General features: G+C 45.9%; 2 protein-coding genes across 6 annotated transcripts; one reads left to right on the forward strand and one right to left on the reverse strand.

Annotated features, from left to right (window-relative positions):
- Positions 1 to 1,232: 1,232 nt before the first annotated feature.
- Positions 1,233 to 14,705, reverse strand: Acyp1 (acylphosphatase 1). 5 transcript variants are annotated; one of them, XM_060387876.1, is made up of 4 exons: positions 14,290 to 14,585; positions 8,806 to 8,897; positions 6,918 to 7,005; positions 1,501 to 1,638 (listed from the first exon to the last, which is right to left on the reverse strand). In XM_060387876.1, exons 1-4 carry the CDS (start codon positions 14,567 to 14,569, stop codon positions 1,634 to 1,636), a joined length of 465 nt encoding a protein of 154 aa, XP_060243859.1. In that variant the 5' UTR covers positions 14,570 to 14,585; the 3' UTR covers positions 1,501 to 1,633. The 5 variants fall into 5 exon arrangements, with proteins under 5 accessions (XP_060243861.1, XP_021489805.1, XP_060243860.1 ...); XM_060387878.1 differs by lacking the exons at positions 6,918 to 7,005; positions 14,290 to 14,585 and adding an exon at positions 14,592 to 14,705 and having other exon boundaries at positions 1,233 to 1,638; XM_021634130.2 differs by lacking the exon at positions 6,918 to 7,005 and having other exon boundaries at positions 1,233 to 1,638; positions 14,290 to 14,583.
- Zc2hc1c (zinc finger C2HC-type containing 1C) lies at positions 14,696 to 22,999 on the forward strand. Its single transcript, XM_021634158.2, has 3 exons — positions 14,696 to 14,832; positions 15,422 to 16,757; positions 22,467 to 22,999. Exons 2-3 carry the CDS (start codon positions 15,441 to 15,443, stop codon positions 22,728 to 22,730), a joined length of 1,581 nt encoding a protein of 526 aa, XP_021489833.1. The 5' UTR covers positions 14,696 to 14,832; positions 15,422 to 15,440; the 3' UTR covers positions 22,731 to 22,999.
- The last annotated feature ends 2,370 nt before the right edge of the window (positions 23,000 to 25,369 follow it).

A 25,369-nucleotide genomic window follows, 5' to 3' on the forward strand; every position in this document is an offset into this window, starting at 1 on the left:
GAGCTGGAAAAGGCTGAGAAGCCCAACACACGCACACGGTCTCTCTCCCTCTCTCTCTCTCTCTCTCTCTCTCTCTCTCTCTCTCTCTCTCTCTCTCTCTCTCTCTTTCCTTCAAGGCATGATTTTTCTGTGTAACAGCCCTGGGACTCACTTTGTAGACCAGGCTAGCCTCGAACTCACAGAGAACCACCCAACTCTGCCTCCCAAGCGCTGGGATTAAAGGTGTGCACGCCACACGGACCAGCTCAACTCTCTTAATTTGCAAATCGTGACCCAAGGCGTCCCTTCTACGTTCGTTTGTACGGTTTGGCTGTCTTCCCAGTACCACTAATGCTTTTTCCAAACGAAGGAGAGCAGAGCACAACGATTTGGCGACTATTAGGCAATCCTCAGTCTTCGCCTTCCGTCTCCATCATTGAAATTTCCTCCCCTGGGCCCTGAAACCCTTTTTAAAAGATACATGTATTTTGTGTGTATGGGTTCTTATCTGCACACCAGAAGAGGGCATCCAATCAGATGGGTCTACAGACATAGCCGGTGTGAGCCCTCATGTGGGTGCTGGGAATTCAGGACCTCCAAAGAGCAGCCAGGGCTCTTAACTGCTGAGCTATCCCTCCAGGCCACCTCTCTTCCCTTTAATGGAACTTATGACAAATTTTTAAAAATAGGCATATATTTGTTTAATTACTAACCAAATCAAATCAGACTTCTGGAGCCTATGAAGCAAAATTCTCATTATTCAGTCTGCCAGGGTTTCATGACAAAAGGCCACAGGCTGGGTGGCTTAAGTCAGTTTTTTTTTTTTTTCCAGTTCTGGGACAAGTCTGAGCTTAAGGCGTCAGCCAGCATTTCCTCTTGGGTGTGGCTGGCTGTCTTCAAATGATCTTTTGTGGACACTTGTGTCTGAAGTCCAATACGATTGGTACTTGGGTTAGGGTTTCAGCATATAAATGCGAGAAGGGGGCAGTCCTGCCCATAGCTGCCAAGCGTGAATTTCTAACTCTTGGAAAAGGAATGACAGTAGATGTTCCAAAAGACTGAAAAGCAGCAGTGGTGTACCATAGCATCTGACCTGATGGCATTTGATCTGACTACACATGGAATCTCCTAAAGATTCAAAGTCACTTCTCTTTCAAACCTCTTTACCTCAAAATCTTCTTCTCACAATTATGATTAAATGCATCATGTTGCCCAAGAGTTCACTAATGATTTTTTAAAAAGCACTGTAAGCATGAGGTTCTAATGTGTTTTTATTGGTTAGAACTGTACACAATTGTATTCCAGCATACATGCAATACACAGTAACTTTCAATAGGCAACGAAAATAACTTACTGACAAATTCTAATAATGAGCACAGAATAGTTCTATCTTGATTTAAAAAAAAAAGTGAGATTATTTTGAAAAAATTAAAATTCAGGTCATTACTTTACAATTTGGAAGTCTGAAAAATCCAAGTTTACAATGGCTTTCTCGTTGTTGAATTTTGCTCTGTCGATGTGTGATTTAGGGCTCCCTCTTGTCCTCAGCCACTCTTGCATGTTCCGCACCTTGGAGATGGGGCCTTGCAGCTGGCCTTGCACTGTGCCCCGGTCAGTGTTCTGGACCCAGCCTACCAAGCCTAGCTTTTTACCTTCAGCCTAAGGAGGAAAAAGGAAAGAGAGATACAGTGAGATTGCACAAAAAAGTGTGACTATGATCTGTGGCCAGAATCTTGGCCTAGAACAAACCACTGAAACTAATTTGACAATGTCCAGAAAAATCAAAACAGACACAAAAGAGGATCTCAGGGCTGATTTTAGCCACTTGATTGTATTTCCTTTTTTCATTCTACAAAACTCAGCATTTTGAATTCTTTAAAATTTTCCATTATGTAGTAAAAGTGGTTAAGTACTAAAGAGTAAGTCCCCAAAAGATGCCTTCAAAATGATTTCCTGAGGCTGACTGACAGTACTGAGCTTACAGCTTGTTCATTTCTTTTCTTTTTTTGAGACAGTCTCATTATGTAGCCTTGGCTGGCCGAAACAGAATTCATCATGCAGAACAGGCTAGCCTTCATCTTCCAGGCACTGTCCTGCCTCTGCCTTCTGGGTGTGGGATTGAGTTTGTACCATCATGCCTAGCCAAATAAATTGAGGTAGGAGAGACCCTGGGTTGGAGCTTATTTTTGCAGTACTGGGGATTTACCTAGGGCCCCATACATGCCACCTAGGCAAGCACTCTGCTCTAGGCTATCCCCCACAACCCTCTTCTCTTAATCTCCTTAATCAGCAATCTACTGGGTGTGTTAGATAGAAAAGGCTTTGAGTTATTTGATCCTTCCCTGTGCCTTTAGCCAGGACCACACCTAAACAAATCCAGATGAAGTGATCCATTCTCTCTTTAAAGATTACACAGTGTTTCACAATTTCCTGGGCAACAAAGCCATTGTTTTTACTGTGGAGGAACATGTTTATGCTGCAGCCAAAGCCCACTTTCTGTCAGACTTGGTAGAGAAGGGAAGCAGCTGTGAGCAGCCTCTGAACACTCCGGGAGCTTTCAGGCTCTCACTCGCCTTTATTGTTACATCATATTCTGCCACTTGAAGATGCTGGCTGCTCTAAGAGACCAGGCTGGCAAGCTGGGGAAATCAGGCCATGTTTCTGCTGTAGCTCTCTCTTGGTAGACCAAGAGTTAAGAAGCTATGCTGTGTTACAGTCTCATAGCTCATGGCCCCTAGTATATGATCCTGTCCAGTCCTTGGTTCCTCCATGCCCTTTATCCTGTAGGCTATCCTAATCGCTAAAAATAACTTACTGACAAATTCTAGTATCAACATAAAAATCAGATATTTTCCTTTGTTTGGGGATTTTACTGAAGGCCCATCTCTGTGGGCCTTCTCTCTACTCCTAGCATGCTTTGATAGATACCTCTCATCTTTTCTTTCAAAAATATAGAGGGTGTGGCATGTGAACGTATGAGTGCTGGTTCCCATGGAGCCCAGAAGTGGGTGGTGCCCTGGCTAGAATGAGAGTTGGTTAGGAACCACTCTGTGTTCTGGGAACTAAACTTGGGTCCTTCAGAAGAACAGTAAGGGCTGCTGAGCCACCTACCTAGGACCCTTTATCTTTCTTAATGATGCCCCTCCTTTCAATTGTTTACTTCTTTATGGGTGTGGGCCACGCATACCATAGCAAAAGCGTGGAGGTCAGAAGACTGCTTGCAGAAGTCTGCTCCTTCCTTCCACCGTGGGAGTCCCAGGGATTAGCTCAGTGCCTTTACCACCCACTGAGCCACCTTACCATTCCTCTCTGAGTTTTAAATGAGAGCCTTTTTGCCTGCCATGTTGCCTGATCTGATGTATTGATGCTCTGCTACCGCAGGGTCTGCCCACAGACCCCGTGATCATCAAAGTCCTTCCAAAAGAGCTCCAGCCACCTTTGCAAACCCGCCCTTCCTTCTCCTAGGGTTTCTTTTCTCTTGTCTAATAAATAATCACATTAAAGTTGAAAATGTGGGGCTGGACAGATGGCTCAGCGAGTAAAGACACTGGTTGCTCTTCCAGAGGACCTGGATTCAGTTCCCAGCACCCACGTGACAGCTCACAACCATTTATTACTCCAGTTCCAGGGGCTCCAACACCCTCACACACACATATAAGCAGGCGAAGCACCAATGCATCAAAAAAAGTTAATTAAAAAAAATAAAGTTGAACATGCTTATGAAGACCCAACTAACCACTGTGTTTTTCCCCTTCTCAATGTTCATTATTAAGTTGTGGCAGAAGTGACCATTTAGGAAAGACAGTGATGTAGTGGAACTAGCTTACTACATAATTATATAATTAGGATATTATATCGTTGTTGATGTGTAATAGGAGTTGGAGTACAGACGAGTACAGGAGCTAACATGATTATATGTGCAAATGCCAGTGTTACTCAGTATACGTGGGAAATTACTGGAGTATGCCAAAGAAAGTTTATGCACAGAAAAAAAAAATGTTCAGAGGAGGAACTGGATGGAGCATCCATCCAACCAGTTATGTTCAAAGCAGACACGTTTGCCTAATGAACAAAAATATTTCCATCAAATAACAGTCTCAGGGACAGGGAAAGGAAGGCATGAAGAAAAGCAGGGGCTACCTACAGTATGAAATGTTGAGTGCCAAAGGAGAGACATAAAAGAAGAATGCCGAGAATGGGTTCTGAGGAAGACAGCACACCCAGCCAACTATGTGGAACTGCGCCCTGGTGCTTCAAGCTAATCCGGAGGAGTTGGCTGTCTCCATCGCCATAGATGGTAAATAGGTATCAGCATGATTGTGCAGTTTTGAGAGGAAGGTTCTATCAGCCAAATACAACTTTAATTTGAAATGTGATTGACCTGAATTCTTGTGAACAGGACGCTCTAAATTTTGACCCACCTGAGGAAGGGAATTTCCAACAGGTTTTATCTGTGTACTAAATTCTACCTTTTTAATTTTTATTTTTTTGTTTTTTCAGGACAGGGTTTTCTCTGTGTAGCCTTGGCTGTCCTGGACTCACTTTGTTGACCAGGCTGGCCTCAAACTCAAAGAGATCTGACTGCCTCTGCCTCCCAGAGTGCTGGGATTATAGGCATGCAACATCATGCCCAGCTAAAGTAATTTCTACTCGTTTTCATTTTTTTTTTTTTTTAAGATTTAAAGCTTTATTATGTACACAGCATTCTGCCTGCATATATGCCTGCATGCCAGAAGAGGGCACCAGATCTCATAGATGGTTATGAGCCACCATGTGGTTCCTGGGAATTGAACTCAGGACCTTTGGAAGAACAGCCAGTGCTCTTAACCTCTGAGCCATCTCTTCTGCCCCATAACACTGCTGATTCACATTCAGATTTGAATACCCAAGTGCTAGGGAACTCTGTCCTCGGGCCTGAAAGCATAGCAGTGTGATGACTGGACGAGCCCCTCACATCCGCCCCAGTAACATTCCCTCCTCGGGAAGGGGGGACACAAAGCAGTGCACAAGGGACTCACGAACTGGTGCAAAATGCAAGCACGCTCCAATTCTCCCTGTGAAGGACAGGGGTGGGCGGGAATTGCACAGTGTTGCCGCCTGGAAGTTGTCCATGCCCCTCAAGGAATCAAAGTTAAAAGGAGAGTTCACCAAACTACCCTGCAGTAGTTTGCTCTGTTCCTGGTACCCTGTCTAGTATGAATAGACAATTATTCCTGTCTCCCCAGGAAAAGTTAACAAGACAACGAATAAAGTGAAATCCCAATGAGCTTCTCTGAAAGGAAATTCCAATACCCTACACCATCTCATAAACCATTTTCCAGGGCTGGCAAGACGGTACGGCAGGAAAGGCCACTTGCCACTAAGTCTCATGACATGAGTGTGATCCCCAGGATGCACATAGTGGAAGGAGAGGAGAGAAGTGACTCCCACAAATTGTCCTCTGACCTCCACATGCATGGGGGTCACATGTACACACACACACAAACAACAGAGAGAGATACAATCAAAACATTTTCTGTTTACATAGTCACCTAACATTATATATGTCCATTTAAATTTTTTATTTTCACTTTTTTTCTTTTGAGGTAGGATCTTGCTGTTGTAGCCCAGGCTGGGCTTGAGCTCATTTATTTACCCATATCCTCCTACTTCAGCCTATGAGTATATGCACCACTGTGCCAAACCTTCTAAGAACAGTTTACAGAACATGGTTACCAGTTCTTGTTTTCGATCTAAAAAGAAAATCCCTTCCTTATGGATCCAGAACTCTGCTTTAGCACATGAGAGAAAGAGTAGGGCTGACAGGAAAGCTCAGCAGGCATGCAGGCTGATGACCTGAGTACGGTCCACCAAATCCTCGGAAAGAAAACGCACTGAGAGAGAAGTGCAGCAGACAGAAGCAAGGGCATGAGCTGCTGGCAAGTTGAGGGAGCGAAGTCTGTAGAGGCTGGCATTGCTCAGGCATCTGGAGTCTTCGGTCTCTAGGGAATGCATAGCCACCCACAAAAGCACTGGCCACGAGAGTTAAGAAAGCCATCTGGCAGAGCCCCACATGCTTTTTTTTTTTCTATCCCTAAATATCAAACAAACAAACATACAACCCCTGCTCCCCAGAAAACACCCCAAAGCGTTGAGTAAGACATGAAAAACCTTAGGAGAAAACACAGGCATGACTCTCCATGACCTTAAATCACTGTAAGTACAAGTTACAACATCACAAGTACAAGCTCCGTCCCCCGATCTCCCACCAAAAAAGAAGCAAAACTCAGAGTTCAAAAGGAAATCCTTCTGCTGGGCCCCAGTACTTGGGAGGGATACCATGAGTTTGAAGCCAGCCTGGCCTACAGAGTGAAATTTCTCAAACAAACAAAATTAAACATTTGATGCTTGACAGAACCCTGTTAAGAAAAAAAAAAAAAAAAAAAAAACAACTCTCCAAAATAAATGTTGGCATCACACATTTGCTAAGAGACTAGTATCCTGGGGGTGGAGAGATGGCTCAGTGGTTTAAGAGTACTGACTGCTCTTCCAGAGGACCTGAGTTCAATTCCCAGCATCCACATGGCAGCTCACAACTATCTGTAACACCAAGATCTGACACTCTCACACAGACATACATGCAGACAAAACACCAATGTAAGAAAATAAAAATAAATAATATTAAAAAAGAGAGAGAGAGAGACTAGTATCCAGGCAGGGGCTGGAGAGATGGCTCAGTGGTGAAAAACAGCTGCTGCTCTTGCAGAGGACCCATGTTCATTCCCAGGACCCACATTAAGTGACTCACAACTGCCTGAAACAGCAGCTCCAGGGACCCAACACCCTCTTCTGGCCTGTGGGCACACTCTGCCATATACTCCCACAGACAAACATACAAATGCACACATAAATAAAAGTTTTTTAAAAAGAGAAAGGGCATTGGGCATCGCGGCACACACCTTTAAACCCAGCAGTCAGGGGAGAGAAGCACGTGGATCTCTTAAGTTCCAGGCCAGCCAGGGCTACATAGTGAGACCCTATTTCAAACTCAAAAAAAAAAAGAGAAAAGAAAAGGTCAGAGACAAAATAATATTTGGAATAGATAAAACACAAACGCATACACACACAAAGAAAAAAATAATTCAATTTAAAAATGGGCCAAGGATTTGAATAGAAAGTTATCTAAATATGTCACATAGTATCTTTTTTTGCCTGCCAAAACACACATAAAGATACTCAACATCATTATTCATTAGGAAAAGGCAAATCAAAACCACCCTGAGAGTATACAGCATATTATTCAGCCTTGAAAAGGAAGCTCTGAGTCAGGATATGTGGATGGATCTTGAGGATACGATGCCAAGTTAAATAAGATATTCACAAAAGGACAAATAGTCTATGATTCTACTCATGATCTAGCTAGAGTGGTCAGATTGATAGAGATCCAGCAAGATGGCTCCTGGTTTAGGGTGCTTGCCACCAAGCCTGACGACCTGAGTTTGATCCCAGGAATCTACATGATGGAAGGAGGGAACCGACTCCCATATGTTCTCTAATCTCCTCGTATATATGCATACGTGGGAAGCAGGATCATGATTGCTGGGGGCTGGTGGAGGGGAAATAGGAGGTGGTGGTTAGAGAACCTCAGTCTTTCAAAATAAGGGGGAGGACCTGCGAATGTTCTTTGGTGATAGGACAGGAATGTCTGAATGTACTTGAGGTTACTGGATTGTGCGTTTTCAGATGGTTAAAATGGTTAAGGGTTTTCAGTGTGTATGTTGCAGTGTTCAGTTACTGATTTGTACATGACTTCTACTGTGACTGAAGAACACTCCTTGTGTGACTTACGTTGTTATAAATACACTGAAGCCTGGACTAAAACAATAAGAATTCTCAAGGAGATGCCATGTCACACTCATCAGGATGGCTGTAATGAGCCAGATAGTTCTGCTGAAGGCAGGAGGAAAGTCGAGATTGCCCCTGTGTCCCGGTGAGATTAGTGATGGGGAAAGGCCAAGTTCGTTCATCCCTCAAGTAGTTCCCATTACTATTAAGGGGAAACCAGACTCCACCACCCTCGATGTCAACACCTATTCAAGAAGAACGGATAAAGGTTTTTGTTTTTTTGAGATATCGTTTTTCTCTGTTTTTCTTTGCTGTCCTGACTCTGTAGACCAGGCTGGCCTCGAACTCAGAGGTCCACCTGCCTCCGGAATGCTGGAATTTAAGGCATGTGCCACCGTGCCTGGTCTGATACGGTATTTTAATCAGGAAAACTTAAATTGGAAAAGGTGGGTGTTCTTGCAAAGACAAAAGGACAGAAAGGAATGACCTGAGGGGCTGGAGAAGTAGCTTAGCCGGTAGAGTCGCTTAGAGTGCAAAAGGCCCTGGGTTTGGGTCCCATGGTGGGGGAAAAAACAAAAACAAAACAAAACAAAAACCTGAGGTGGTGAGAGGAAGCTGGAGGAATAAACTTGTGGTAGGTATGATGGATGATTATATAACTTATATCGGTGTGATCGGTCCACCTAAATGTCACCTCTCTATCTTGACAGTAGCTGACCTATCAAAGTGACTTGGCTTGCTGACAGCACAACAGGGTACACTAGGGGCATTCTCGCTCAGAAGGGTGTCTAGAGCTCCCTTACCACTCCTGGAAAGGCCAGGGCCCCTTGCATCTGTATCCTGTTTAACAGACTGCAAAACATTCTCAACCCTCATCCCTTATCTCCAGCCACAACTACCGCTCAACTCCCTGCAGCTACCAAAAGCCAGCCTCTCCCAAGTCCCCATCTGTCGGACCCAGGCCTCGTGTCCGTCACCTCTTCAAGCTCATAGGCCACATACCTGAGTGTACTTGCGGAAAAACACCCCTTGAACCTTCCCAAAAATTTCGTAATCCACTGAGACCAAGGTATCCCCTTCTGCCATGCTCAAACCTGTCAGAGACCAGGAAAGCATCAAAGTGAGACGTCATCCTAAGAAGGGGTTACACCCGTACTCCGTCACCACTGGGACCTCTCCGGAACCTCAGGGTCCCGGAACTGCGAGGATGAAGGGGGTGGTGGGCTTGTGCAAACGCGAGTTCCCTAGTCGGGGGCCTTCACCTGCTGACCCCGTTACCCTCGCGGCCCTGCGGCCGCCATCCATCCTCTCCCCTCGCGGCCCGCAATCCCCTCCACTGACACTTGGATGATCCGAGCAGCGGACACTCGGGCTTTCGGAGCTTCCCCACCAGCCGCCGACCGGCCCCGAGGACTTGCAGCTCAACCGCCGGCCCCGCGCTAACCGCCGCTCCCGGAAGTTTGGAATAAGAAGCCGCCAAAGCTTGGCCCGCACGCCCATCACCGCGGTCTGACCAATCAGAGGCGGCATCTCGGTCAAGAGCCCACCCTTGGGCGGGGCTTCAGGACAAGCGGATCAGGCTGCGGAAGGGAGCCTGGGATTGATAGTCTACTGACCCACTCTGAACCCCACTTCTGTCACTAAATGTACCCCTTTCTTATTTTCCTGTGGATATAGAAAGGCATTGACAAAACACTTAGAATATGTCCGCTCATAAACTAAGCAGCAACATGACTGCTGCGTGCCAAGGGCTGTTGGCATAAAATCAGTGATTGTAATAGAAAATCCTACTCTGGAGGAGTTCGAGGTGGGAGACAGCCAATAAATATTAAGCATAATAAATACATCGATTAAATAAGATCCATACCCCCTTTCTGGCCTGCTTCTCTCTCTCTTTCTCTCTCTCTCTCTCTCTCTCTCTCTGTCTCTCTTTCAATTCTCTTCCAATTCTGGGTCATGCATAACTTGGACTTGATATGAAGGGACAATAAATGCACTCGACATCATGGTAAAGTTATTTTATCTAGATTTTTGGAAGCTGCTACCCAGAGTCTATCTTACTAAAATTATGCTTGAATAAATAAATAGATAGATAGCGGAAGAAAGGAAGGAAGGAAATAAGGCAGAAAGAAAGAAGGAAAAAGAAGGAAGGAAGGAAGGAAGGAAGGAAGGAAGGAAGGAAGGAAGGAAGGAAGGAAGGAAGAAAGGAAGAAAGGAAGAAAGGAAGAAAGAAAGAAAGAAATCACAGGCAAGTAATTCATGGTGCTGGAATCTCAGTTTGAATCAATAAATATAAGCAAAATAACCAAATCGCATGCATTATCTTTTAGAAAAAGGGAATTACTAAAGGTTTTGTAGATTAGGATTGCTAAAATGAGAACTGGCTTGTATGCATTGGAACTCAGCTACCCTTAGGATCAAGAATGTGTACGAAGGAGTTTATTGTTCCTTCTTGGATTGCTTGTACATATTATATCATTTCATAACACTGGGCTCCATTTGTTACTATGTCAGGCTGGTAGACCTGGCAAGATGAGATAGTTTGCAGCGGTTGCTATGGAAATCCATCATTACACTAGCTCCCCACTCAGAGTCATAAAGCCATCCTGCTGGGAGGTGAAGAAGCTGGGCTGAATGGTGTCCTTGGCAATACTTGAAAACAGCACTAAACAGTATATTGTATTCGACTGATGTCATTTCTCTGAAATTCATTTAAAGTAAGTTTCACTATGGATTACAAACCTACTGAGTATTTAAATGGATGGAACACCATATGGTGTATAAAGATGAAAGACATATATATAATCTTTGCCCTCAAAGAATATGCATGCAAAGAATGACATGATAATGGGCAAATTCATTTCATAAACGTTCTCTGGGAGCTCACCATGAACCAGCCTAGCATTATAACAGAGACAGAAAGTGTTACAAAGAACCACAGAGATTAATTCTGACTGGAAGGACTGAGAAAGCCCTCGTGGAGAAGACAGCCTTTTTTCCCGAAATTACAGAATCTCGAGGAGAAAGTGGTGGAGCCAGGATTTAGTTTCAGGCAGCCAATCCAAAGTCCACCCCCAAGACTATTTCCTTCTGTCACTCCCTAGTTTGTGGACGAGGCAGTACCAATAGGCAACAAGGTAAAAGTAGTTGTGATGAGAGCAGGGACTCTGAACACCACCTGCACATTAGGACATTTGGGGAACGTTTTTAATATATGCCCACATTTTATTCCCAAGATATTGCTTTCCGCTGCACGGCCATGGTTGAGCCCTGCTGAGATCGACCCCATTTATTAAGGGAAGGCAGAACTATAGAGATAGTCCACACCTAATGTTGGAGAATGTGGCGAAGTCACATAGCTCAACTTTTTAAGAAGTCGCTAAGGAAGAGACACTATAGGATCCGAAGAATTAGCTCAACTTAATCATTTTACTATGTGTACTTGTATCAAGACATCACATTTTACACCGTTATATACATAATGTAGGTTTGTTGTGTATCTTCTTGTTCATGTGTGTGCGTGGACACACATGTGGAGACCAGAGGACAACCTGGAGTGTCATTCTCCAGGTACAGCCCCCCCCCCCTTTTTTTTTCCTGCGACAGGCTCTGTCACTGTCCTGGAACTTGCTCAGTAGTTTAGGCTGACTGGCCAGCGAGCCCTGTGTATGCATTCAGAGAAGCAGGATTGCAAATCTATGCTATCAAGCTGGACTTTTAAAAATCTGAGTCCTGATGACTGATTCAGGCCTTTGCGCTTGTGTGACTGAGCTAGCCCACAGCCCCAATATATACAATTTTCAGAAGACACACTTTGTAAATTTGTGTTTCATTCTTGAGCAACAGCTAAGCTAATATCAGTACCAATCCCATTTAGTATACATGTTGTCAAAGTGCTATGTGCACTTTTGATTTGTGATCTCTTTGTCCCTTACCCTCCTTTCCACCCTCCCGCACTGGTGTGTGCGTGTGTGTGTGTGTGTGTGTGTGTGTGTGTGTCGCTTAGGAAGGAACCTAGGTCCTTGCACATTCTAAGTATACATGCTACCACTGATTGATAAGCCCAAGCCCTGCTAATATCTTAACAAGGCTGGGAAAGAAAGTTTTAGAATCACCGTCCAGACTCTAGCAAGAAGGGTGGATTTGGGGAGCAGGTGCTGACGGTGAGGAGGATGAAGCTGTCTGCACGAGAAACACAGGCAGAACAAGAGGATACAGCTTATTATGAGAAAAATGGCAGGTGTAAACTCAATAGAATTTGTAGGTCAGTTGGAAGAGATAGCAAAAGTGGAGGTGGGAGGAGATGGATACTTTGAGGGTGAGATGACATGAAACATGGGGAAACAGCAGACAGAGAATAGGGAGATGACCAGTGTCCTGTCACACTGAGTTTGGGGCTTCTAAGAAACTGTCACAAGGAGGTACCAGGCAGGTAGTTGGAAAAAGACTATGGCTAAGCAGGGCTAACTTTAGGCATAGGTGGAACCCCATGTTTCAGATCTGACAAAAGTCCTAAGTAAGAGACTGCCTGGGACAGCATCCACATGATTAGGAGAACAGCTAAACTTAGAAGGCCAGCAAGGAGAAAGTGAAAATGCCAGGGGCCTTAAATAAATGGAACAAGGCTGAGAAAGAAGAAACCAAGAGGACTCGGAAGTAGTGAGAAGAGAGTCTTTAGGGAGAAAATGCTCAACACTGCCACGTGAATAGGCTGCAGAGATAGAAGCTTGCCTTCCTGCGCTTTAGGAAGGACACTGTGCAGTTAACAAGAGAGGGCAAAAGCCAGACCACAGGGGCCTGGACAAGGAGGAGAGCTAAGAAAGAGGGTGTGTGTGGGGGTGTTAGTATTTTGGAACACAACCTGCTTCTGGGTTGCCCAGCAACCTATGATGACGTCATGTGTCTCCAGCCAGCCAGGTGACCACACCTGGAAGGCGTGGTTACCGTACCCCCTTAAAAGGGCCCACCCCAACACATGGTCTCTCTCTTACATTCTCTCTTTACACTCTTCTCTCTCTCTCTCTCTCTCTCTCTCTCTCTCTCTGCGTGCCCTTTCCCTTTCCCTTTTCCCCTCTCTTCCCTCACCATGTCCGGATACCCACTTCCTCCATACCCCTCTAATAAACCTCTTGCAGAGAATATTGGTTGTCCCGCTACATCTTCTTATTTTTAATTAATAACAGGGGGCATGTTAGTGATTGAGGTGTCCTGCCCATGGCACACCTCTCTAATTCCAGCTCTCAGGGGGCAAGTGGGTCTCTATGAGTTCAAGGCTAGCCTGGAACACATGGCAAGTTCCAGGCCAACCAAGGATACATTTTGAGACCTTGTCTCAAAAACAAAAACAAACAAACAAACAAACAAAAAAGCCAACCAAAACTCAAGAAAGAAGAAAGAAACTGAGGTGTTCTGTTAGTTGGCTCACAGTTGCCATAACTTCAGGTCCAGGGGTTCCAATGTCATCTTCTGGCCTCCCCAGACACTGCACACACACAGTGCATAGACTCACAGATCTCCCTTCTTCACACCTCCCCCCCTGCTCCCCGCCCCCCCCGTGTGTGTGTGTGTGTGTGTGTGTGTGTGTGTGTGTGTGTGCAGGCCTATATCCCAGCCTGGGGCAACTGAGGCCAGAGGATTAAATCCGCAAGAGGGCTAACCAGTGCTAACCCATGGACTAAATAGGGAGGGAGCCTGTCTCAAAACAAACACTAAACAAAACAAAATACAAGAGAAACCAGGGGGATCCTAACAGGGGAGACAGAGCCAGGAAAGTTAAAGTCGTCTTGCATGAGGAATTATGCATATTTTAAAACCAGAGCTTAAGATGCGGAGTCCTGAAACTTATTTAAAAGCATGCATAGGAGAAAGCCGCGTAAGTTGCCTGAGGCAGGGGGAAAGCTCTACATTTACCAGCCACAGTCGGTGGGAAATGCCTGCCTGCAATGTGGAGAAGGCAGAAGAGACAACCGGGAATGAAAACGACTGACTTTCTGCCCTAGAGAGCCCACCAAGGAACTTCTTTGTAGCACATAAGAGCTGACATCTGATATACTCAAGTATTAACGAGACCGCGGCCCACTTTTCCCACGTGCACGGATCTTCCGCGTAGTTACAAGAAACACTGAGCTCTCTGTTCCAAACAGCTTGTCCAAATGAACCGAAGCACGAAGAAGACAAATAAAGTCTCCTCAAGTAAAAAAGTTACAGAGGATCATTTAATGTCGAAATCGAGTTATGGTCATTATTGTTGATCTAGTAGTTAATTTTATTATCGTTTGTTACATTTGGCTGAGTCATTCCTGGGCCCGGAGTAGAAACGGTCACGTGAGAGTAAAACATTGTAATAGCAAACTGATTAGATTGGCTTTAGAGACTACCTTGGGGCGGTAACACGTAGCGAAATAAAAGTACATCTAATAGCAAGCGCCAAAGCGTTTCGAGGGAAGCCAGCCCGGGAGCACGGAGCCTGGAGCTTGCAAGCCCTACCTGGGGCCTGGGCGCAGCAGCCGAGCGCGCTCAGAAGGGCGAGCAGCAGTCCCAGTCCCGCTAGCCGGGCAGACCCCCGTGTCCTGGGGCGGGGTAACTCCGCAGCCCACCCAGGGGCTCCCCTCTTCTCCAGACGAGGGCACACCCTAAGGTCCGGGAGCCTCATCGTCTGAGAAATCCAAGCTCTTCTTTGATGTAGCCCCAGGGAAACCTGTCCAACCCCTCCCTTCTCCCCAAGGGCACCGCCGATCTGAGCTGCAGAGTTGGCGGCACCCGGCATCAAGTGACCGGACTGCACCCACCTCCGTGGCCCCAACTCCACCCCAATCCGGCCCCAGCAGCTGCGGGCCGCCTGCGGACTGCGCCTGCGCACATCTGGAGCGGAAAGTTCGCACCCTGAGGCCGCGCTCCGGTCCCCAGGCAACCGGGATAACCGAGGTGGACCGGAGAGCGCCTGCGCGGACGGCGGTTGGGTGAAGTCAGGTGTGGAAAACTAGGTCTTGGGGATTTTCCCCGAGCAGGAGCGGCCCCTGAGCGCCTCAGGTACGCGGAAAGGAGGGGAGACACCGCGACCTCCCGAGGGGCTGGAGAGTTTATCCCTGGAAGCCGGGGCTCAGGGAGGGTTCCGAGGACATCCTTGAACGGGGGTTTGACGGCGAGGCACCTGCTTCTTTGTAGTTTCCGGCGGTGGAAAGCCCTGGGAACGCCTTGTGCCAGGCCCTGTCGCCAGGCCACTGTTCTCGCCCCGTGAAAACCGCGGGGCTGGACGCAGAGCAGCCTCTGCCGTTTACAGGAACCGGGGCTAGCGAGAGCAGGCTGCCTGCGCTGTCACGGACGACCTTCCGTCCAAGGCTGTTTCTGCCTCCTCCAGATCAGACACGGGTGTGGAGGAAGGCCAGTGGCAGAACACCTGTGTCACGTTCACCTTTTGGTCCTCCGGGCTTAGCAGTGTCTGGCATGTGATCATCACTCCTTAAATGCTTATTGAAAGAATGCCCCGGCACATCCAGCACCACAGTCCGGAGAAACGTTTAAAGGGAACGTGGGTAGGCCAAACGTACAGCTTACCCTAGCAGCCAGGAATGAACCCCAGACAGATTCTTCACATGTATCTGGTTTAAATCTCCCTTAGGCTTCGGTCCAGGCCCTGAATGGCTGATCTCCAGTTGGCTCCACATCTGCCTGTGGGCGTTATGTTCCCACATAATAAAACAGAAGCTCCAGGGCTCCACTCAGCTAAGCGTGACCCTTTTGAACAGAGTGACTCTTCCCAGCGGTCCTCGATGGGACATTTGAGGAACACTCTCCAGCAGAAGCCTTGGAGCAACACGGAGCCGGAGCAGAAAGACGATGCCTCCGCTCACCCCAAAAGGAACATCTGCACAAAACCCCGCAGGCACTCCTGTCCCCACAGTGTGAGAATCAGCCAGCAGGGCACAGGAAGCAATCCCCAGGGCCAAGGAAAGGGTTTGTTTTACTTGTCAAGCCCTCAACCCCGGTATCCCAAAGCGAATGACCAGGACTTCATTCCCTTCAGGAAGAAACGAGTTGGGGTGGATCGGGCATACCCACTGAAACCCATGGTCCACCGGAAGTCACATAGCACAGGTGAGGCAGACAGCGATGGCGACCAGAATGGCTACCCAAGACTCCCTGACTCCAGCGAGTTTTCAGACAGCAACTTTGGTTTGAGGAGCTGGGTGAATTCGTCTGTGTTTGCGTCCGTGCAGGCAGAGAAGGTCATGGCAGACCTCCACAGGACCGAGTGGTCGCAGATCCAAAGACTGGAAGCGGCCGGGGAGAGTTTACAGAAGGAAATCCGAAGAAAGGAGCTCCTCCTAAGGGAAAAGCTGAAGAAGACAGAGGAGGGTCTTCGAAGGATCCAGAAGGAAAAGAAGGAGGCCAGGGAAAATGAAGACAGGCAGCTACAAAGAATGATCCCACCTGCCGGGAGAGTTAGAGTTAGTAACAGGAACACCACACACGACCCCAGTTTATCCCCGGAGCTCAGGTCTGAGGTGTTCAGAGGAAACGGGAGAGAGGACCAGACTTATGAACAGGCCCAGGAAAACTCCAGTCCACTCCAGTTCTCTGATTACGAAATCCAGAAGCTCAAAAGGGAAAGGCTGATGGCGAGCAACAACAAAATTCCACAGCAAGACTCAGCAGACAAGTTCTCCCCACCTTCAGAGGAGCTGGGCAGTGAACCGCAGGCGTCAAGCCCGTCCGGAACGCCAGGCTCCTCAGCGCCAGGCTCCTCAGGGTCCACCTCCTCCACGGAGGAGCCAGAGCTGAGCAAGTGCGGCCACTGCGGACGAATGTTTCTTTCACTCAGGCTGCAGAGACACTCCGCGGTCTGTGGCAGAATGCAAGGGTCCAAGAGGAAAGTGTTTGACTCCTCCAGGGCCCGGGCTAAGGGCACAGAACTAGAGCAGTACTTGAACTGGAAGGGGCCAGCCACAGCCAAGGTAATAAAAGCCTCCTAGATTTGACTTTGGATGGGGGTGCGTGTAATGGTCCACTCTGTCCTCACCAGTTTGCTTTTGGGAACCAGGGTCTTGTAGGATGGAGTGGAGAACCGAAATTTCTGCTTGCCAGTCTCTGTGATCAGAGCTTTAAGTAGGACCTTAAATTCTGTGAGAATCTTATTGTCTCTGTGGGAATGTCATTGTATCCATTCAAAAATCAAGAATCAACCTCCCCTAAACACAGGAGTATGTACACACACACCTCCCATAAACACACCATACACACACACACGCACACACACACACACACACACACACACACACACACGCTTGAACAATTCATACCTTTTATTGCTGTCCTCAGAGACCTGTAGGTACCAGATAAACAGTCTACGGCTGATCCATAGCCCTTACTCTTGAGTTAGTTACTATCTTAACACCTTTATGAGGTCAATATATAAATCTTACTTGAATTCACTCCAAAGTCGAGACTTCACGATATATGTCCTTTTGATTATTATAAAACAAGCTCATGTTGGCTACACGAAAAAAGAAAAAAAAAAAAAACAACATAAGAGCTAAAATTAAAAACTTGCATTTTATTTTAAAACAAATACAAAATATTATTTTCTTGATTTAGGATGAGAAATCCTTGCTTTCTCTCCATCTGTTACCATGCTCATTTGTCCCTACTCTTTCAAAATTAGTTCTGTTTTGATGTTCATTCAAGAGACACGTGTAAGTTTGGATTTTTCCCTCCTAGTTAGAGTATTGACACCAGAGCGATAAGGTACTTAATTTTTTTTATTTTTTTTTTTGTATTTCAAAAATATCCTTCACTTTAGAAAAACCCAAGTGGAAAGGGCTTCAGGACATCTAGCTGATCTGGCTCAGGGTTTTATGGGCTAATTAGACCCATCTGGAGACGATTGCCCCATAACCAGCTTTTAAGGGTATGCCACCTGGTTTGTAAAATAAAGAGTTTTTTTCTGAACACTGTTTATTTTAGAATGCATCAGAAAAACTCATTAAGTCTCTAATTTCTGTGGGGTCATGAATTTTAAGAAAAACACTAAAAAATAAGATGATCAGGCTTGGGAAACATCCATGTCAGACAGTCTCAAGGCCACCATATAACTCTAATAGTCTGCGGAAAAATAGAACATATTTCGGTTTTCATTTCTTCCTAAAGCACGTGTGTCCTCCTAGCCCCATTTTCTTCACCCCTTCTGTCTCTTGCCTCCCTCTCTTCTCTCCCCTTCTTCCCTCCCTCGATGGCTGGCTTGGCACTCACTGTGTAGACCACACTGTCCTCACACTCAGAGATCTGTCTGTCTCTGCTTTCTAAATTCTGGGATTAGAGGCATGGGTCCCCACACCTACTTTCCAATTACCTCATACTTTACAACTTAAATGTCCCCTTGCTGGAGCCTTTAAAAAAGCACATTAATGGGGCCTGAAGCACTGGCTGCTCTTCCAGACGAACCGGAGTTCAATTCGCAGCACCCACATGGCAGCTCACAACTGTCTGTAATCCAGCTCCAAGTGATATGACGCCCTCACACAGACAGACGTGCAGGCGAAACAGCAATGCCCATAAAATAAAAAATAAATCATTACTAAAAAATCATATTGATGTGATGGATGTTTGACGAGAACCTATATTTAGAGCGTTTTCTCTCAGTGCAGTTTGAGAGATTACCACAAGAACGTCTCTCCCATGTTCTGAGATAACCTCCCTAACATCCAGCTTTAGCAGAAGTCAGCATTTTGCTCTGACGACAGGATGGCCAGTTACTATTCTGTCCCCTTTGGTCAACCCAGCAATTCACTGGGGATTCCCTATGGCCTATCATAATAATTTATTTGGGGCCATCATGGAAAAGAACTCTGGTTCCTAAGTTCCTAAATATAGCAGCATTGAGGCTGGCAAACACACCCCAGCTCTACCACACTGGCTTGAGGTCACGGGCCGCACTGGGGATACAGACAAAAAGGACTTGGGTTGAGCCACTCTACATGACTGCATCTCCATGCCCTTCTTCCCATGTCCTCCGAGAGCCAGACTTCCTTTATGTCGTCGTCGTCGTCTTCTTCTTCTTCTGTTTTTGAGACAGGGTTTCTCTGTATAGCCTTGGCTGTCCTGGACTCGCTCTGTAGACCAGGCTGGCTTCCAACTCATGAAGATCCACCTGCCTCTGCCTCCAGGAGTGCTGGGATTAAAGGTGGGCACAACCACGCCCAGCTCCTTTAAATTATCGGATATTCACCTAACATCAGCAGACACAAAGCACGTCTCCTACACTGTCAGGCAGCGTGTGAGGCAGGAGCCCACGGGTCTTTGTGCTTAATGTATTAAATGTTTCGGCAGACGTAAAACAAAAGTGCGGCTACTGTGCTTTGCAGTTCCTTCTGGCTGGATTCTCTTAAGGTTCCTGTGCCATTTCTACATCAGTTCCTCTCTCTTCTCTCTCAGTAAGATACACCTGGTCGAGCCTGCTCTTTCCTTTGACAGCATTCCTTGTTATTCCCTATCACCAAGAAGTGTTTGTCTGTTTTTTTTTTTTAATCCTCTTAAAGATTAACAGTCATTTATTTTGTGTGTGTTGCATGTTGACATCAGAGGACGGCTTGTGAGAGTTGGTTCTCTCCTTCCCACTGTGGGTCTTAGGATGAACTCATCGGGCTTGAGGACAGGTACCTTACCCATGGAGCCATCTCGCTGACTAGTTTTAGGTTGTTCATTAGACACATTTTAAAAACCACCAGATGCTAAGTGATACCACATGCAGTCTGACTTCATCCTTCTCAGGTCCCTTCTTGAGTCCCCAGTTATGTGAGATGTCTTCTGGCATGCATTTCCATGTTTCTAAATAACAGGCTAATTTTCTGGATTTGCCAGCCTTCCATATTCTCTGGTAACTGCTTGTGGAACCTCACAGGTGAAGCAGTTTCAAGTCCCTCTTTCCTTTGTCTTCTCCACGATTACTTTCCTTTCCACTTTAGTTGATTACAGTTCCAATTTAAAACAGTGAGATTTTACAGGACCGTTATACCATTATGTATCTTCATTGATTAACAAATTCTGCTCCTGCCTACATGTACTTGGAGTTATTTACCTAGTTTTTTTTTTTATCTCCTTCATTTTCCACGAATCTATATTTTAAAATTTCCCTAACTAATGTGCGAGATGTTAGGCATTTGTTAATGTTTTTTTTGTAAGTGTCCGGATACCTTTTATAACAATCAGTTTGAGGTGTTTTTCTTTTCCCCCAAATTCTGGAAACTTCTCTTTCTCCTCCTGCTCTTTCTGGTGTGGTCATCCCTTGGCTTTGGAACGTCCATCTGCTTCTCTTCTGTGTTGAATCCTGTCTTTTTTTTTCTTTCCCTGATTGTTTTGCTGAAGTTTACCAACAGATATACATAGATGGTGTATTTTTATTCACATAATTTAAAAAAAAATCTCTACATAAATGCTTCCTATTTGATAACTTGGCTAGGTATAGAAATCTTAGTGGGAAATTATTTCATTAGAACTTGTTTTTAAGACCTCACTCTGTAGGCCTGGCTGGCTTGGAACACATAGATCAGCCTGCCTCTGTCCTCTGTTTCCATGCTTGGCCTTTTATTAGATATCTTTTTTTTTTTTTTTTAGTTGTCAAAGAGCAAATTTAATAAAAGTTATAAAAAAGAGGAAAGAAACATTTCATGATTCCTCTATTAGAACTAAGACATTATTTCTTGCTAGCTTTTAGCATCCAGTGTTTACTGTCAAGAAATCTAATGTTTTGATACTGCTTCATTTTATGAAACCTGTTGTGTTTCATTTCCAAAGGCTAACAGGATTTTATTTCCTCCGAAGTTTTAAGATTTTACAGTGATCAATTTGAAGTTCTGGCAAACAATTTCAGTTTCAAGACTTGTGATCTTTAATTCTACAAACATCACTTGTATTATTTCTTTAATTCGTTCTTGGGCTTTCTGTCCTTCTTGGAACACGTTGCTCATATGTTGAACTTTATGGATGATTATTTGATCATTTATACTGTCCAACTGATTTCTCTCATTCTGAGAGTTTTTCTTTATTATTTTGCAATGCTTCTTCTATTGACTATCAGGCTTTTAATTTATAGTTGTATTGTTTCTGTGGTTGTTCATCTTTCATAATATGCCCCTTTTGCAGACAAAAATCTTTTAAAAATGATTTATTTATTTTTACCTATATGGGTGTTTTGCCTGCCTGCAAGGAGGCCAGAAAAAGGCATGGGATCCCATGGAACTAGAGTCACAGACTAATGTGAACCACTGCATGGGTGCTGGGAGTCAAACCTGGGCCCTCTGCAGAAGCACCCTGTGCTCTGAACCTCCGAGCCATTTCTATACCTAGGACACGATACTTGCTATTATATTTTTCTGTTAAAACATTTGGTTGTGGGGGCTGGAGAGATGGCTCAGAGATTAAGAGCCCTGGCTATTCTTCCAAAGGCCCTGAATTCAATTCCCAGAAACCACATGGTGGCTCCCAACCATCTATAATGAGATCTGGTGCTCAGCATGAAGGTGTACCTGCAGGCAGAATACTGTATAAATAACAAATAAATAAATCTTAAGAAAGAAAAGTTTGGTGGTGGTGGTGGTGGTGGTGGTGGGTGGTGGGTGTGGTGTTTTCAGTTCCTAGGTTTTTGTTTTTGTACTTTGGGGCCTTTTCTCTTAAGATAAACATTCATTAGGGATCTGACAGGCACTGCCTGTTCATTTGTTTTTTGTTGTTGTTGTTGTTTTGTTTTTGATTTTTGTTTGAGACAGGGTCTCACTCTTTAATCCTGGCTGGCTTTGAATTCAGAGATCCCCCAGTCTCTGCCTCCCAAGTGCTGGAATTAAAGGCGTGCACCACCACACCATATCTTCTGTATTAGTGGGTTTATTCACTAAAGGACTTCATACTTAAGTTATCAGATTGTGAGCCCTGTGACTGTGGTCCCCCAAACTCAGAGTTGGAAGGTTTATTTCTGGCTGAGTGAATCCAGAGTGCTGTGGTCCCCTCCCAAGAGGGATGCCAGTTATTGGTGCTCTGATCTTAAAAGAGTCACAGTTCTGTGGTTGCTAGGTACCTTGCTCAGGGTTCCCTGCCACCAGTGCTGAGATTAACCCCAATCCTTATCCTGTCTGGAGTTTTCTGAACAAAAACCCATCTAGGGGTTGGAGAGCCATCTCAGCACTTAAGAGTCCTCAATACAAAGTGGAGTTACAACCACCTGTAACTCCAAGAGAGCTGACACCTTCTCTAGGCTTTTACACGTGCGCACACACACACAGAATTGAAGTTTAAAAATAGGTTTAAAGCCTATCTAGTTCTAGGACAGCCAGGTCTACAAAGAGAAACCCTGACTTAAACAAAACCCTGAGGAAATGGGAGTGCTGGGCACCTGGATACGCAGGGTGGGAGAGAAGCCCTCAGTCCAGCTTTTTTCCACCCCCACACCTCCCTTCTTTCCACCTGACCCAAACCTCTCAGGGTTGCCCAGCCTCCAGGTAGGATCCCTCCTTGCAAGCTCTTGTGCTGTGCTTCAATGCTCAAGTCAGTCATCACTCTTATACCTTTTGTTTTTTGTTCTTTGATCTCACGGATCTTTCCACATGCTCTCATGGAGCCTCAGAAAGGGGAGAGATACAGACAGCTGAAGGCTCAGTGTTCCTTTCATGTTACAGGCTGAACCTCCTCGGAAGAGCACCTGGAGACAGAAGCACGAGTCTTTCATCCGGACCCTGCGCCATGCTCGACAGGTCCAACAGGTAATCGCCAGAGGTGGAAATCCCTCAGACTTGCCTCCCATCCTGCCTGCAGAAAACCCAGACTATGTCCAGTGTCCTTACTGCAGCCGCCACTTTGCTCCCAAGGTGGCAGAACGACACATACCTAAGTGTAAGACCATCAAGAATCGTCCTCCACCTCCACGGAGGCATGACAGCTGAGCGGACAATGGCCAAATCTGTGTTTCCCTTCAGCAGTAAACCAGAGAACAGGCGGTGTAAGGCAGGGAGAAAACAACTTTCCCAGAACTCGGTATCTTGCAGAGCCAAACAGCCCATGAAGGAGAGCCACTGCTACATGGCAGGAGACAGATGAAAGGCCCAGCTTCTCACTGACTCAGAACCTTAGCTGCATGTTTATGTTCTTGCCTGAAGAAGTGGTAGCTGAGGACCCTGGGCCATGAGGCTGCATTAAAGCTCTCTTTTCCTGAGCCTCAGCGTGGTTTGTGCCTGTATTTAGTGTTTTCCAGTCATGGCATATGCCCAGGGCTTCTGTTAGCCCTTCTCACTCTTGAAAGTCGTGGCACACGCCTGTAATCCCAGCACTCGGGAGGCAGAGGCAGGCGGAGCTCTGTGAACTCGAGGCCAGTCTGGTCTACAAAGGGAGTCCAGAATAGCCAAGGCTATACAGAGAAACCCTGTCTCAAAAAAAAAAAAAAAAAAAAAAAGAAAAAAGAAAGAAAGGAAGTTGGGGTCAGAGGGTCATTGTCATGCAGATGGTAACTCTTACAAAAGATATTAAGGTTGTGCTGTGAGGCTTTATTAATGCAAGCTATCCCTTGGCCTCCATGGCCCATGGTCCTGGCTGAAAGCCAACAAAAGTATGGAACGTTAGGGGGCCAGTATAGCCTAAACCTTCCCTGTGGTGTACTGCATAATGAAATAGCTTCGTGCACTTTACAGGGTAGGGATGGGTAGAAAACCATTTCACTTCTCTGTACTTGCTCTCGTTAAATGTGTTTCATATGTTAGGGGAAGAAGCTGCTAGTACTTTCAAATAAGGCCATCTGGCTGCCTCGAGGCAGCAGATCCTGTCTAAGCAAGTGCGGTGGATAATGCTCAGTGTGTCACAGCCCTGCCATCAGGCATCAGAGCACAGTCCCACTTCTATTTTAAACTCTGAAAGGGATCAGGTCTTCTGAACCGTGAGAACAGTGCCTACTTCAAGTTAGGCCCTTAACTAATGGGTTTAAGATGAATGCTTAAGCTCCTAGAACCACGGGATATTTAACCTGACATGCCCTATTCCCCAGGCTAGTTTACTGAGCAGTACACAAAGTTCCGTACTCCATGTTAAAAGCAACAGATGGTAAGCCATGGCTAGTCACAAAGTCACATCCCTGCATATGCTCAGAATTTTTCAAGACTGGTGTTTTGACTGCATGTATGTATGTGTACCACATGCACATTCGGTGCCTGCGGGAGTCAGGAGTGTGGGGTCCCCTGGGACTGGAATTACAGACGGTTGTGGGCCACCATGTGTGTGCTGGGAGCCCAGGTCATCTACAAGAGGAACACGTGTTCTTACCTCAGAGCCGTCGCTCCAGCCCCCAGGCCCTCCCAGATGCTCCTGTGTTAGGAAGCATCATGTTTTTAAAACTTGGGATAGGAGCCTGTCAAACAAAGTGGAGGCTGTGGGAACACTGGGCAGCAACCTACACAGGACACACGAGAAAGGGTTCAAAGCTTTCCACTCCTTCAGTCGGGAATGATGGAAGTAGAGCCAGATGCCCTTGCTTCATCTGCTGGGCCCCCTGGGCATGTGGGTTTGGGACCACAGTGATGTTACGAGGGTCATAGGTTAGAGCCCTCGAGAGGGAACAACTGTGTGCAGGGCGTTCTACAGACAGAGCAGTTATTTCCTAACTGCCGAAGGAGCACAAGAACTCTCATCTTTGTACTCCCTCTGGCCTCAGTGTCCGTCAGTCTTCTGAACTCAGCTAGCTTTGGCTGTCTTACAACCTCAAATCTTCCTGGATAGAGGTCACAGAGATGCTGCTTGTAAATGTCCATATTCTGTTACGTGAAGCACATGCCGTCAACATTATACACTTTAAAGTTCAAAAGCTACGTGAAATTCCCATGGTGAAACTCAGAAGGTAGCTCTTTTCATTTAGAGGTGCGTGCAGACACATGGAGCTAAAGACTTCTTAGTTCACACGGCACAGTGCAGTGCCTCTTGTCAACATTTGCTTTCAATTGATCATTCTTCACAGCTACACAGATGGCAAGCAGAGCTGTGATGGAGAGTTTCCTCCTCAGAGCCCATGACCTGTGAGGATTAATGATCAGTACATTTATGTCAGCAGTTAATCACTAAGGCAATAAATGACTTCTGGCTTTGCAGGGAATCTCACAGTCCTGACTAGCATCCTGATCCTGCCCTCCTGCTATCATGACCGTTACTTCCTCTGAGGCCTGGGGATCTCATGTGAAGGACTTTCTTTAAAATCCCTATTTTTCTCTGTTCTTCCTACCATGAATGTTTCTGAATAGATATCAAACCAGATGAAACTTGAGCTTTTGGAGCTTTTTGCTTTAGAGTTTACTGTTATGCTCAGCCAAGGAAAGTAACAGCTGCTATGCCAAGAAGACCAAATACAACTCGGCTTCCTTGAGGCTGATTTCTAGACAAACTGGCACGATTACTTGGAAGTCTTCCCGTCAGGACAAAGGAGGTGTACAGAGCTGTCTCCTCCTCATTACAGTGTATATACAGGGCATGCAGGAGTGCAGGCACGCACATGCCAAAGTGTGAGGTCAGAGACAGCCTTGCGGACTCTGTAGGTTGAACTCAGGTT

This window comes from Meriones unguiculatus, chromosome 7, assembly GCF_030254825.1.
Source record: "Meriones unguiculatus strain TT.TT164.6M chromosome 7, Bangor_MerUng_6.1, whole genome shotgun sequence".
In the NCBI taxonomy this organism is placed as follows: domain Eukaryota; kingdom Metazoa; phylum Chordata; class Mammalia; order Rodentia; family Muridae; genus Meriones; species Meriones unguiculatus.

Coding starts and splice junctions, on each gene's coding strand:
- Acyp1 (XM_021634130.2), bottom strand. CDS start 14,569: ATGCCGGGTGCCGCCAACTCTGCAGCTCAGATCGGCGGTGCCCTTGGG. Junction 8,898..14,289: donor CTGCTGCGCCCAGGCCCCAG/GTAGGGCTTGCA, acceptor GGTCTCTGACAG/GTTTGAGCATGGCAGAAGGG. Junction 1,639..8,805: donor TTTTCCGCAAGTACACTCAG/GTATGTGGCCTA, acceptor TTTCCTCCTTAG/GCTGAAGGTAAAAAGCTAGG.
- Zc2hc1c (XM_021634158.2), top strand. CDS start 15,441: ATGGCTGATCTCCAGTTGGCTCCACATCTGCCTGTGGGCGTTATGTTC. Junction 16,758..22,466: donor AGGGGCCAGCCACAGCCAAG/GTAATAAAAGCC, acceptor TTCATGTTACAG/GCTGAACCTCCTCGGAAGAG.